Source organism: Trachemys scripta, chromosome 4 (genome assembly GCF_013100865.1).
Source record: "Trachemys scripta elegans isolate TJP31775 chromosome 4, CAS_Tse_1.0, whole genome shotgun sequence".
In the NCBI taxonomy this organism is placed as follows: Eukaryota; Metazoa; Chordata; order Testudines; family Emydidae; genus Trachemys; species Trachemys scripta.
The window spans coordinates 60,836,534-60,849,223 of record NC_048301.1 but is presented as its reverse complement, the minus strand read 5'-3'; the positions used below and the strand labels follow the sequence as shown (position 1 = coordinate 60,849,223).

The window sequence follows — 12,690 nt, the reverse complement described above, 5'->3', positions numbered from 1 at the left end:
GTACTTGTGGCACCTTAGAGACTAACAAATTTATTAGAGCATAAGCTTTCGTGGACTACAGCCCACTTCTTCGGATGTATATGCATCCGAAGAAGTGGGCTGTAGCCCACGAAAGCTTATGCTCTAATAAATTTGTTAGTCTCTAAGGTGCCACAAGTACTCCTGTTCTTTTTACTGTAAAGAATCTTCTCCAGTCTTCCAGTAATTTGCGTGACTCTTCTCTGCACCCTCGCCAACTTTTCAACATCCTTTTTAAACTGTGGACTCCTAAACTCTATGCAGTATTCCAATGTGCTACAGAGGTAAAAACCCCTCCCTACACCTACTCCCATTTATACATGGATCACATAGCCCTTTTTTGCCACAGCAGTGCACCATGAAGTCATGTTGAGCTGCTTGTTCACTATGACCCCTAAATCCTTTTCAGAGTCACTGCTTTCCAGTCCACAGTCCCTCTCTTCCCCCTTGGATGTTTTAGGAAACTATGCACTCAACTGAATATTTTAAGTGTTAAAACATATATTATGTTCCAGAGTCTCACTGTGCAGCTATACCAGCACAGAGCAGGTTATTGTCCCAAAGCTGTCCTATATTTCTAGTGAGTTCCAGGGCACCATCATCTCCCCGCTCCTCCATGTCCAGGCCTGGATCACTACATCTCCAATACACTTCACCAAGAATAATGGGCTATAACACCTTTTCTCTGCAGTGGGTGTACCGATTCTGGCCTGAGTATGTAGCACCATTGTATCTGGACAACTGTTCCCAATAGTCCTTCCTGACTGTGCCACTACAGTATATTTATTCTTTTCCTTTCTATTCCACACACGGACAGTCTGCACTGCTCCCTACCATCCTCCATTTGCCTTGGACTGACTTCAGTGTTATACTTACATTGGAAACTATTGTGGGCTTGCACTGCCGCCTAGTAAAAGGGTCCATTTGCTGGTTTTTCATATTGTGACTTTCAGCCTGCAGAAGAAGCAATGAACAGTCTTACATAGCTCACTACTTTCACCTGTCTTGTCTTTGTCAACCCCCCTACAGACACCCATAGCCATCTGCAGCATCAAGGTTAGAAGGACAGCAAGCACCACCAATAACCTCTACTAGATTATATCCACAAATTTTACACTCCAATCACTCTACTCCCTGAAAGACAAAGTGGAGAGACTACTTGCATACCTCTCACTGTTGTTGTGAGGCTTAATTAGTGTTTGTTAAAATACTTTAAAGTCCCTTGAATGAAAAGCACTACAGGGCAGAGCAGTATTTCCCTCCATTACTATACTCCCTTAAGTCTGGATTTCTGACTTATGCAATGCCCAGTATGCCAATATTACAACCACCATGGAAACCAGCTGAGAATGGGGCTGGTCATGGGAGGGGCAAGTAATTTCTTTATAATACCACTTTCTGAGTTTTGTTTTGTTTTTAAAGAACATCTTGTAGGATAAAATAAAATGTGGTAAACCTCACCATGTAATTAGCTACCTGCCACTCCCCTACAAATTCCTTTTTTTCTGGTAGCCCAAGTATTGCTTCAACATTCCTTACCACTAGAGCCTTCTCGGACTCCACAATGTTCCATTCTCTATTCCTCTGGTTGATGTAACTGCAAAAAAGAAGGGGGGCAGAGAGGAGGGGAGAGGAGACAGAGTACAACAACAGTGTTATTTAATGCACACTACCCAAAAGCAGGAAATCATAGAAACCCAGGACTGGAAGGGACCTTAATAGGACATCTAGTCAAGTCCCCTTCACTGAGGCAGGGCTACGTATTATCTAGAACGGCAGTTCTCAACCAGGGGCCCCAAGGGGTGCTGCAAGCAGGTTTCAGGGGGTCCGCCAAGCATGGCTGGCATCAGACTTGCTACAGCCCAGGACAGAAACCCAAAGCCCTGCCGCATGGGACTGCAACCGGGGTCCCAAACCCCACCACAAGGGGTGGAATCTGAAGCCTGAGCAACTTAGCTTTGTGGTGCCCCCTCTGGTGTGGGGCCCCAGGCAATTGCCCTGCTTGCTACCCCCTAGTGGCGGCCCTGGCTTTTATATGCAGAAAACAGTCATCATGGCACAGGCGAGCCATGGAGTTTTTATAGCATGTTGCAGGGGGCCTTAGAAAGAAAGGTTGAGAACCCCTGATCTAGAAGATCATCCCTGACAGGTATTTGTCTAACCTGTTCTTAAAAAAAACCTCCAAAGGAGATTCCACAGCCTCAGTAGATAATTTGTTCCAGTGCTTAACTACCCTTGCAGTTAGACATTAGGAAAAATTTCCTAACCTAAAGCTCACTTGCTGCAATTTAAGCCCATTGCTTCTTGTCCTGTCTTCGGTAGATATGGAGAACAATTCCCACCTCTTCATAACAACCTTTTATGTACCTGAAGACTGTTTTGTCCCCTCTCAATCTTCTCTTCTCCAGATTAAATAAATCCAGTGTTTTCAATCTTTCCTCCTAGGTCATGTTTACTAGACATTTCATCTTTTTTTTTTTTACTCTCCTCTGTATTTTCTCCAATTTGTCCACATCTTTCCTAAAGTGTGGTGCCCAGAACTGGACAAAGTATTCCAGTTGAGGCCTTACCAGGGCTACGTAATCCTTTATGTCCCCGGCTAGTTTAATCTCATTTTGTGCCTTGGCCTTTCTAATTTTTTCCTTTATGGTCATTTTTTAATAGTCATTTTATTTAAATGATTGCTCTCACTGGCAATCATTTTCTGGCATACAACTCTTCATTTGAGATGGTTGGGAAGAAAGATTTCATTTTTGACAACAAGAAACTGATTCTGGTGCATATGATCAGATGGAGAGAAACAGCAAGTGAATAAGTAGCATAATTAGCAATCAAGGTATTCAGGTGATAAGTACATGTACAGGAAAGAAGTGCCAGAACTTGCAAATAGCACTAAATTTTTTTTATTGGTTTCTCTCTTCTGTTGCCTTTTTATTAATGTGCTCTGAAGGGACAATGCCAACTTCAGGTACCTACCTGATTGCAGAAATGTTTTTTGTCCGCTGGCGGTCCAGGGCCTCTGCTCTTTCTTCCAGTTCATTAAGCTGATCTTGAATCTGTTTTGCCTTGTCCTGGTCCCCCAAGTCCTCTGCCATAGCCTTCAACCAACCAGTAATTTGTTAGGCATAATTCTCCACCACAGGGCCAGTCATAGATATTAGGGATAGACCTAGAGTCATCTGGCCTGTTTTACTTCAGTGGCGTTCTTACTTCTACCACTAGAATAAGAGGATCTCATTTTTCGTTCCTATACAGAAGGCTGCTATAGTTTGATTAAAACTCATCTTTCCCCTGCCTGGTACAGGAAAAGACTGATTATTATTGCAATTATGAATTTTAGTTTAGTTAATGCAATGGGAGTTTAAATCAGCCTCCTCATTCAATGAGATATACCAGGGGTAAGCAACCTATGGCATGGGTGCCAAAAGCGGCACGGGTGCCAAAGGCGGCACGCAAGCTGATTTTCAGTGGCACTCTTACTGCCCAGGTCCTGGCCACCGGTCCAGGGGGGCTCTGCATTTTAATTTAATTTTAAATTAAACTTCTTAAACATTTTAAAAATCTTACTTTACATACAACAATAGTTTAGTTATATATTATAGACTTATAGAAAGAGACCTTCTAAAAACGTTAAAATGTATTACTGGCATGCGAAACCTTAAATTAGAGTGAATAAATTAAGACTCGGCACAGCCCTTCTGAAAGGTTGCCGACCCCTGAGATATACAATACAACCTTTGTCTAGTGTGCCACCTGGTGGCAGTGATCAGACATCCTTTCAGAAAGTCAAAACTCAAAAGCTTCTCTCTTACCAACAGAAGTTGGTCCTATAAAAGATATTACCTCACCCACCTTGTCTCGCTAAAACTGAACACACACCATCACACAACCCACAACTCTGCATCAGTGAATTTCAGTAAATGATGGCTTATCTATAAAGTTAAATCAGTCCAAAGTGTGCAAGAGCAAAGTTAACAGAATGCTAAATCCCTTGTTTTCTTGGGTTTGTATTTTCTAGTATCAAACTTAATGAGAAAACCGAGTGTAGATTTTTTCCTTGGTGTGAGAAGCTACGGCAATTTTTATTCTTCAAAAGGTATTTTAAACTGTGACTTTTACGCCTGTGCTATTCACATGACCAAGTAAGCCACTCAAGGCTCTGAATATTCAATTCTCTTCACATGAGACGGTGACATGGAAAGAAACCATAACAGCCAGTAAATGGTTCAGCCATCTATTCCTTTCAATAGGAATTTGAACAGCAGGCTGTAAAAAAACAATATAGGCAAGCAATTTTCAAATTCTCCGAAGAGTATATAGTAGCAACAAGGAGGAAAGAAAGCGAGCTTTTACAGCCACCAACTAGGAGCGTCTCACCCTGAGGACAAGAAAGGACAGCCGAGACAGCTGCTGGCTGTTGTGCCTCATCAGCAGGTGGCAAGCGCCCTCCAATGGTGAAGGAATTTAGTGATTCCGACTGGGCTCCAGATGTTCTGGAACCCAGCAGTTCTCTGCGTTCTATTTGCTGTAGAATTTAAGTCAAGTTGCTGCAGAGTACGTGGTGCTTTGGTTATAATTAGCATCCAAATAAACTTGGATTCTTCAATCAAGAGAGCTTTGCACTAAGTAGGCGAGTATCACCTCTTACCTTCTCCTTTAATAGCTGAGTTTTCTTCATGGCATAGTTGGGAGGGGCTTTTCGGAACCTCTCTTTCTCTTTCACAATCTTTCACATGAAGCAGAACAGAAGAAAGAAGTTATAACAATATATTCATTTTATAATACCTGGAGGAGCTACAAGTGACAGGCCAACTGGTCCCATTAAACATAAGACAATATTTACTTCTCCAGAACTTTTTTTTTCAGCTGTATCGGACATCTGCATTCATTACTCTACCAAAACACAAACTAACAAGTTACAACCTTTTACTGTATATATGGCCTATAACAGACTAATGACACCAAATCACACTTAGTAAATACTGAGCTAGTAAAGAGCTGAAGAATTGATAATAGCCAACTTTAACGTGATGCCAATAACCACTTAGGACTCTGTACTATTTTACTCTGCTCAGAGAAGTAACAAAGCGAAGGAACCCTTTGCAAGTCTGCAGCACAAGTCTGAGATTGGGCACAGAACACAGAGAGGATATAATAAAATGGGAGTGGGCATTAAAAATCAGGCCTGATTAGATCCTAAACTATTCTTTCCATCTCTTCCATTTATTCCACTTAATTTTGTTACTTGTACCTTTCCCACTCAGCCCCACCACAGTGAAACCAAGCACATCTGACTTCACACGCGCCAGGGCTCTGCTCTTATGAATTCCTGCTCCTTTTGAGCACTGCCCTAGCGTCACTCTAGGGGACCTTACTTACAGGGCCACATCTCAAAGTACAGTCAATTCATTTACCTCCTCAATGTCTTGGTCATTAAATTTGTAGTTGAGGGCTTCTTTGATGGACACTTCCTTCTTGTTTATCTCATCTAGTGTAGGCAATTGCATCCCAGCAGAGAACATCTAGATACAAAAACAGAAGGAGTCAAGATCATTCTCTGCTCATCAGAATCTCTCTGGCAGAGAGCTGCTGTGAAGAGGAAAAATTCAGGCAAACTCACCGCTTCCTTCCACTTCATGAACTCACTTTCAGTAAATTCCTGATTTGAGACAAACTCCAGACGAAACACACGCTGGTCACTGCCATGCCTGCAACAAGGAAAAAAAAGTTACCAGGAAAACTCATATGCCAACCAATACAGCAATTTGCCCATCTGCTGGATAAAGGGCAAGGACTTAGGTCTACAAAGAAAGACAAAGGTTCAACGCACTCTAGCCAGTTGAGTGACAATTTAGGCTACTCTCATTTTGCTCACTGCGTGTCCACCTCCATCCCAAAATTCCTGCACACACTGGTGGGTCAGTGCATGTGAAAGACTGTATTGGGGGGAAGGAGGGAGTGTACTGCCCGATAGCCCAGGGATAATCAAAGAGGGCTGGGGTATTTAAACACAGGAGCAAGAAGCTGAGGGGAGGAGAAGCCAGGTAGGCTGCAGTGGGTGGTGGTTTCTCTCAGGCACCAGGAGGAAAGCCTAACTTATTCTCAGACTTGGGTTTGTGGACTTGTTTGAAAGCTCTGAAGCAGGGCCCTGGTGAACTGTTGTAATGATTCCTGTCCTGTAACCTTATTGGTCAACGTGTGTCGGTTTCTCCCTGCCCTGAGTTGTTTAAGTGACTCTACCTTGGGAAATTAATGAGACAGACTGACAATATCCTGTGATGTTGTGAACAAGCTTAACAGAATTAAGATAAACTTAATTCAATAAAGGTTAAACCTCACTGAAATTGGGTTAATACTTTTGGGGTAAATTGTATTAAAAATGCAACTATGTGTTGTTGTGGCATCGTATGCATCTTCTCTAGCAGGAGGGAGAATGCTAAATGAACTTCCTCCATCAGCCTTGGAAGCCAGGCCATCTCCCCTTCCCCCCTGCCTCCCGAGAGATACATATTCTAGTTCAAACTGGATTCTCCAGTGACCAACAGACAAAGAAAACACTTTCTGATAAATAACCTGGGTTTAGATGGACTCAGGGTCTTCTTCCTGATCCAGCCAATGGACAAGACAGCTGATCCATGGAAGGTCCCAATCCTTCGAGGAGGGCTGGAAGAACTTGGTCTATTAAGGCCCCATAGGGCTGGGTGCTTGTTCTGAGCTAGAGCTGTGGTGAACTGTTAAACACAAGGACTCCCCTACAGTGGGCCGTTAAAGGACTTATCCTGCCAGAATCCATGTTAAGACTGGGGTTCCCAGTAAGCTTATTAGTGTGCATGGAGATTCTTTTATTATTTTCTCTGTAATGTATATACCTTAAGTATAAAGTAGGCTTGCTTAGAAAGATATGTTACCACACAGTTCTATAGCAATTATACTCTTTATCCGTCTCTGAAGAGAGAGCAAAACAGGTCTGTTTCAGCAGACTGTCTTGGCTAGGAAACAAACAGGGAAAGCAGGGAACTGTGCAGCCTGCGAATATCCTGATCACAAGGGGAAGAGACATGGGTCTCGACCCAGAAACACAATGACTAGGAGCATCCACAGGGACACACATCTTAAAGAATCATCATTACTGCACAAGGTGAGTAACTTCCTCTTCTTCTTTGAGTAGTGTCCCTATGGGTCCTCCACTCCAGGTGACTCCCGTGCAGTATCCCTAATGGGAGGCTGGGGCTTCAGCATCTAGTCTGTTATGAATGACAATGTTGCAGAAGCAAAGATAGCATCAGAAGCAGAGCCCCTGGTAATCGCATAGTGTTTTGCGAAGGTATGCTCAGACGCAGAGGTTGCTACCCTGCAGATTTCAGAGATAGGGACATGCCTAAGGAAGGCGACAGAGGAGGAACCCGATCTCGTGGATTGTGTGTGAATTCCAGATGGAGGTACTACATTATGAACCTGATAGCAATGTTTGATACAGTTCAAGTTCCATTTGGAGAGTCTCTAGGAAGATATTGCTGCACCTTTAAACCTTTGTGCAATGGAAAGAAAAAGCTTAGGAGATCTCCTAAAAGCCTTCATCCTGTCCAGGTAAAAGGCCAGGGCTCTTCTAATGTCTAGTGTGTGCGGTATAGCCTCCCTGTTATCATGGTGAGGCTTAGAGTAAAAGGTCAGGAGGTGAATCAGTTAGTTTATGTGAAAAGATGAGGTCACACTACACCTGAGTTCGTCCCCAAGGTAAGAGTAAGCCTGTCCTGAAAAAATATTGTATAAAGGGGGGTGTGCCATCAGTGCCGCTATTTCCTCTATTCTTCTCACCGAGGTGATCGCCAACAGGAAGGCTGTCTTCATAGACTGGTATGTGAGTACACAAGTAGCTAGCCATGGGTTCAAAAGGCTGTCTAGTCAGTCTCTTTAGTATTAAGTTTAGGTCCCATGTTGGGGTAGGATGTCTGAGTTGGGGAAAAAGGTTTACTATACCCTTGAGGAATTGATTTGTGGTTGGGTGTGAGAGCACTGAGTATCCCTCTATTTGTTGATGGAAAGCTGCTATGCCGGCTAGGTGAACATTGAGTGAACTAAGAGATAATCCTGATTTCTTGAGAGTCAGTATATCATTGGGAGAATAGTCGATGTCAGGGAAATTTGTCTGGAATTGCACCAAACTTAAAACATGGTCCACTTTTGCAGGTAAAGTACAAGGTGTAGCCGATTTTCTACTGTGTAGTAATACACCCTGTACCTCCTCAGAGCAGGATCTTTCTATGTGCTGGAACCATGAAGGAGCCAGGCCTCAAGTCAGAGTATCTACAGTCTGGGATAGAGAGTGCATCCTTCGTTCTGCGAGAGGAGGTATGGAGCGGGTTAGAGAGATATCAGCAGGCATTCGCCAATTATGACCGGTAAGGGTACCACGTCTCTCTCAATCAGGAGGGAGCAATTGATATGATGTTTGCTCTCTTTTTATTTTTAACAGGACTTTCAGAAATAGAGGGAATGGGGGGAAAGACGTAGAGAAGGTCCTTCTCCCATGGAACAAGAGCATCCCCTAAGGAGTACTGTCCCGTTTCTGCCCTGCAGCGTGGACATTTCTTGTTCAGGTAAGTTGCGAACATGTCTATAGATGGTGTCCCCCACCATCTGATTATGTTGTGTAGTACTGCTGAGTTTATCTCCCGTTTGTGATTGCGTGGGAACTTGTGTCTGAGATAGCCCACTATCGTGTTTTATACTCCTGGAAGATAGGCCGTTGATATCGTGATGCTGTGGGAAATGCACCAGTTCCATAACCCACACAAAGGGAGGCCAATAGGCGCATGTATGTTGTGTTGTCTGTCAAGACCCTTGTGTGTGTACCCTTGATTAGTGGAAAGAAGTGGGCGCAGGAATTCCTGACCTCTCTGAGTTTGAGGAGATTGATGTGAAGAGAGGTCTCTGTAGATGACCACTTGCCCTGTGTCATAAGATTGTTGAGATGTGCACCCCACCCTATGAGGGGTGCGTTGGTGGTGAGGAATAGTGATGAGCAAGTTTGCGGGAAGGGGATCTCTGTGCAGACATCTGAGGTGGATGATTGTGATGAGGAAGACTGGGCATCTGATGATTTACGTTTGGAAAAATCTGGATTTTTTCCTTTATGGCTCATAATAGCATTGAGCTGGAAAATGTGGTGTGTGGGATTTATGCTGTGGTTGCGGACTGATTTTCTTTTTTGTCCAGGTGTATAAATCCCTAATTACCGGAGAGCGACCATGGAGTCTTTGAGTGTATGGAGGGACGCATCAGTCTTCTTGGCAAACAATTTGGTGCCCTACGAAGGGGAGGTCCTCTCCTGTAGTCTGTACTTCCTTAGGGAAGCCAGACAGGTGCAACCAGGATGCTCCACCTACCACCATTAAAGAGATGGACCGGGCTGCCAGCTGCATGAAGCACTGATTGGAGTGCTCTCTTGGCCACCAGTTGTCCTTCACTAACAATGGCCCCAAACGGTTCCTGATGTGACTCCAGGAGCTTATCAATAAACGCCTTAAGCTTGGTGTAACTGTTGAAGTCGTATTTTGCTGTCAGAGCTTGATAGTTGGCAATTCTGAATTGCAGTGTGGCAGATGAATAGGCCTCTCTCTCAAACAGGTCAAGGGACTTCCAACCCCTATCACTGGGAGTGGGCTTCACCTGGTGTTGACAACCTCAGGAGTTTACTTGATCTGCAATAGAATTGGGTTGGGGGGGGGGGATGGGGGACAAAAATTCCGCATCCTTAGCTGGGACATATTTCTTATTGGCCTGTTTGAAGGTAGGTGTGACTGATGCTGGGGTTGCCACAAATTGGGCTGGGTCCAGAAGGGCCTCTTTGATGGGGAAGGCTATTCTAGAGGAAGAGGAGGAGATGTCCAGGAGTTTTTGATGGGTGTCTTTTACCTCTTCAAGAGCAACCTGCTATGTATCTGCCACCCACTTAGCTAGATCTCGAAAGAGCCTGAAATAATTGTCTAGGGATAGCAGAAGGGGCATCACTACCTCATCTGGAGAGGAAGAAGAGATGTGGATCTGTGGTGTGACTTCCTCCTCATATCCACCCTCCTGTTCCTCCATAATCTCCACTGGAGGTTCAGAGGCTCTGGATACTGTGGCTGAGGGAGAGCACCTCAAAGGCTCACAGTGGGCCACACTAGATGCTTGAGAGGCTTGTAGTCTGTACGCCATGCAGGGATCCCAGTAGGGCCACTGGGGTGGTGGAAGAGGTCCTGGTGGTGGTGCCCAGGGTTGGCCATACCATGGTAGTTGAAGAGCAGACACAGGGTATGACTGAGGGGGCCCAAGTTGGTAGAGGGCACAATAAGGAATATGGGAGGAGTAATGGGAGACTACCTCCTCCTGTTTGCTATCTGATTCACCACTGGAGAATGAAGGTGTATGACACGGTAACAAGATTCCTGCACCCAAAGTAAACTCTGTACCGGAGCCCCAGTACTGAGCAAAGGGAAAATCTAACTATGTTAGATACCGAGAGGTCTTTAGAATGCCTGAATTCCTTGGTGCTGACAACGGTTGTCGGTGGGCCGAGGGTACCGAATGATCGGTGATCTGGGCTGTACCAAGCACTCTGAGGCTGGATGGCTTGCTGTTGACAGTGCCAATGGTAAATCATGTACTGTCAGTGTCGTCTTAACTGTGGTGCAGTCTCTGCCCTTGCCTTTATCTGTCGGTACTGTTGCTTCAGTGCCTATACCCATCAGGTCTTTCAGCACATCAATGGTACCTGCCACTTCAGACCCTTGTGATCTATGGGTACTATGTTTAGATTGTCTTGGTACTGACGATATCAAACGGTGATCTTTCCCAGCTAGCTCAGGACTCTCTGCTCTCTTTTTTGAAGCCTTACATGAGGAGTAAGCGACTATTTTCTTTGACACAGTCCTTAGATGTCAAGGACTGTGGGGAAGATTTGCACCACCTGGGTGACTCCTGGCACCGGTCTTGGGATGGCTGAAGAGCTGCCTCCATGAGGACGAGTTTTAGTCTCAGCTCTTGGTCCTTCCGAGATCTGGACTTGAGTTGTTGGCAGAGACTACAGTTTTGGGAAATGTGACTTTCCCTGAGGCAACAGATGCAGTGGGAATGTTTATCTGCTACAGGGATGGCCTCCTTGCACATGAGGCACCTCTTAAAGCCCAGTGCACTGGGCATAAGCCCATGCTGGGGCAAATCCCAGACAAAGGTGTTTTTTTAAAGAAAGAAAATAAAGAAAGTTCTACAACTCAGAAAGGGATTAACTAAACTATTGAAGAGCTAAGCGAGAGATAATAATACGATGAACAGACTGCTAATAGCTCAGTATCTAGCTGGGGCAGTTGAGAAGGAACTGAGGGGGGTTCACCTGTGCGCACTGGTTAGCCTCATGGCAGAGCATGAGGGGGAAATAGCACATGTGCAGGCTGAACAGACACTGCTACCAAAGTTTTCTGATCAGCTGGGCAGGACACAAGCGCACCTACAGTGGAGCACCCATAGGGACACTACTCGAAGAAGACGACTAAATTATAGTGTCCTTAATGCTAAGTGAAGGAGACAACCTCCATCTAGTTTCTAAACAGTATCAGAAGTTCTCACCACCAGCAGTCAGCATTCTACTTCTGCTGAGCATCTCACATGGCTCTCAGATTACCAGGGAATCCCTGTCTGAGGAAGCTAGCTGCCCTGATGAACATTCCCTTAGAGCAAGGATTTATCTCCTTAAACTAGGCAGCAAAGGCTATTAGCAGCCATCAGAAGTGTGAATGATTAATAAGGCTCTTTCAGAGAGTTTATCAAGTTACTGCAGACCTGCACCAATATGCATTCTCCAGACATTTGGGAGAATTAAGAAAGCAAGTGTCTCATTTTCCTACCTCACCAGGATGTTGTGAGGATCAATGCATTACCGTGCTGAATGCCTCACAATCTTTAATGGAGTCCATATAGGTACCCGAGAGAGAGAGATTTGATATTATGTCCACCTATCCACCATCTAGTGTTTAAGCAGCACTGTGCGCCGGTCCCTGTTCTGCCTCTGCCATAGGAAGATACATTTCCCCATTGCCTTATGTGGAGGTGATGAAGAGGAAGAAAAAAATACAGATGGCTGACACTGCACAGCAGGAATATACAGACATCTGCTCTGGCAATCTCCAGCTGAATTTCTCAGACCGCAAGGGACCGAGATGGCCATTTTGTGAGCTATTTACCATCTCCCTATTTAAGGGGGAAGAGTGTTCTGACAAGCATGTTGTGATGGTAGGAAAAAAAAATCTGCTTTATGGCTCTCATCTCCATACCACACAGAAAACATTACATCCCATAAGAGGGCAATGCACCAATTGATAAAATTACTCTGTCACCTTACCGTAACTGTAGTCCTTTATTTGTCCTGGTACCCCCAAGCTGGTAAACCTTCGCAGTTTCTACAACACCAGTGATTTCAGCAACCTAAACCATAAAAAAGATGTGCAGAAGAACAGACTGTGAGGACTAAGTCCATGCCATTTTCTGAACACTATCCATACTTCAAAGTCCTCTTCACTTGAGACCAAGTTTAGTCTGATTAATAATTCTAACTAGAAATCATCATCTAGAGCAAAGAAAGTTACACTGAAGACTCGTCCCTGCTATGTTAGCAGATATTGTACAAGTTACTTC

The 12,690-nt window shown here is 44.5% G+C and overlaps 1 protein-coding gene across 2 annotated transcripts in view; it reads right to left on the bottom strand.

Annotated features, from left to right (window-relative positions):
* Positions 1–12,690, bottom strand: part of RTF1 (RTF1 homolog, Paf1/RNA polymerase II complex component) — a 44,856-nt gene that overhangs the window by 6,823 nt on the left and 25,343 nt on the right. For both annotated transcript variants that reach the window (XM_034769112.1, XM_034769113.1), the window contains exons 9-15: positions 12,398–12,480; positions 5,639–5,726; positions 5,433–5,540; positions 4,667–4,744; positions 2,995–3,116; positions 1,558–1,615; positions 895–972 (exon numbers count right to left, since the gene is read on the bottom strand). In XM_034769112.1, coding sequence (XP_034625003.1) covers positions 895–972; positions 1,558–1,615; positions 2,995–3,116; positions 4,667–4,744; positions 5,433–5,540; positions 5,639–5,726; positions 12,398–12,480 — 615 coding nt within the window. The remainder of the gene's footprint in view (positions 1–894; positions 973–1,557; positions 1,616–2,994; positions 3,117–4,666; positions 4,745–5,432; positions 5,541–5,638; positions 5,727–12,397; positions 12,481–12,690) is intronic.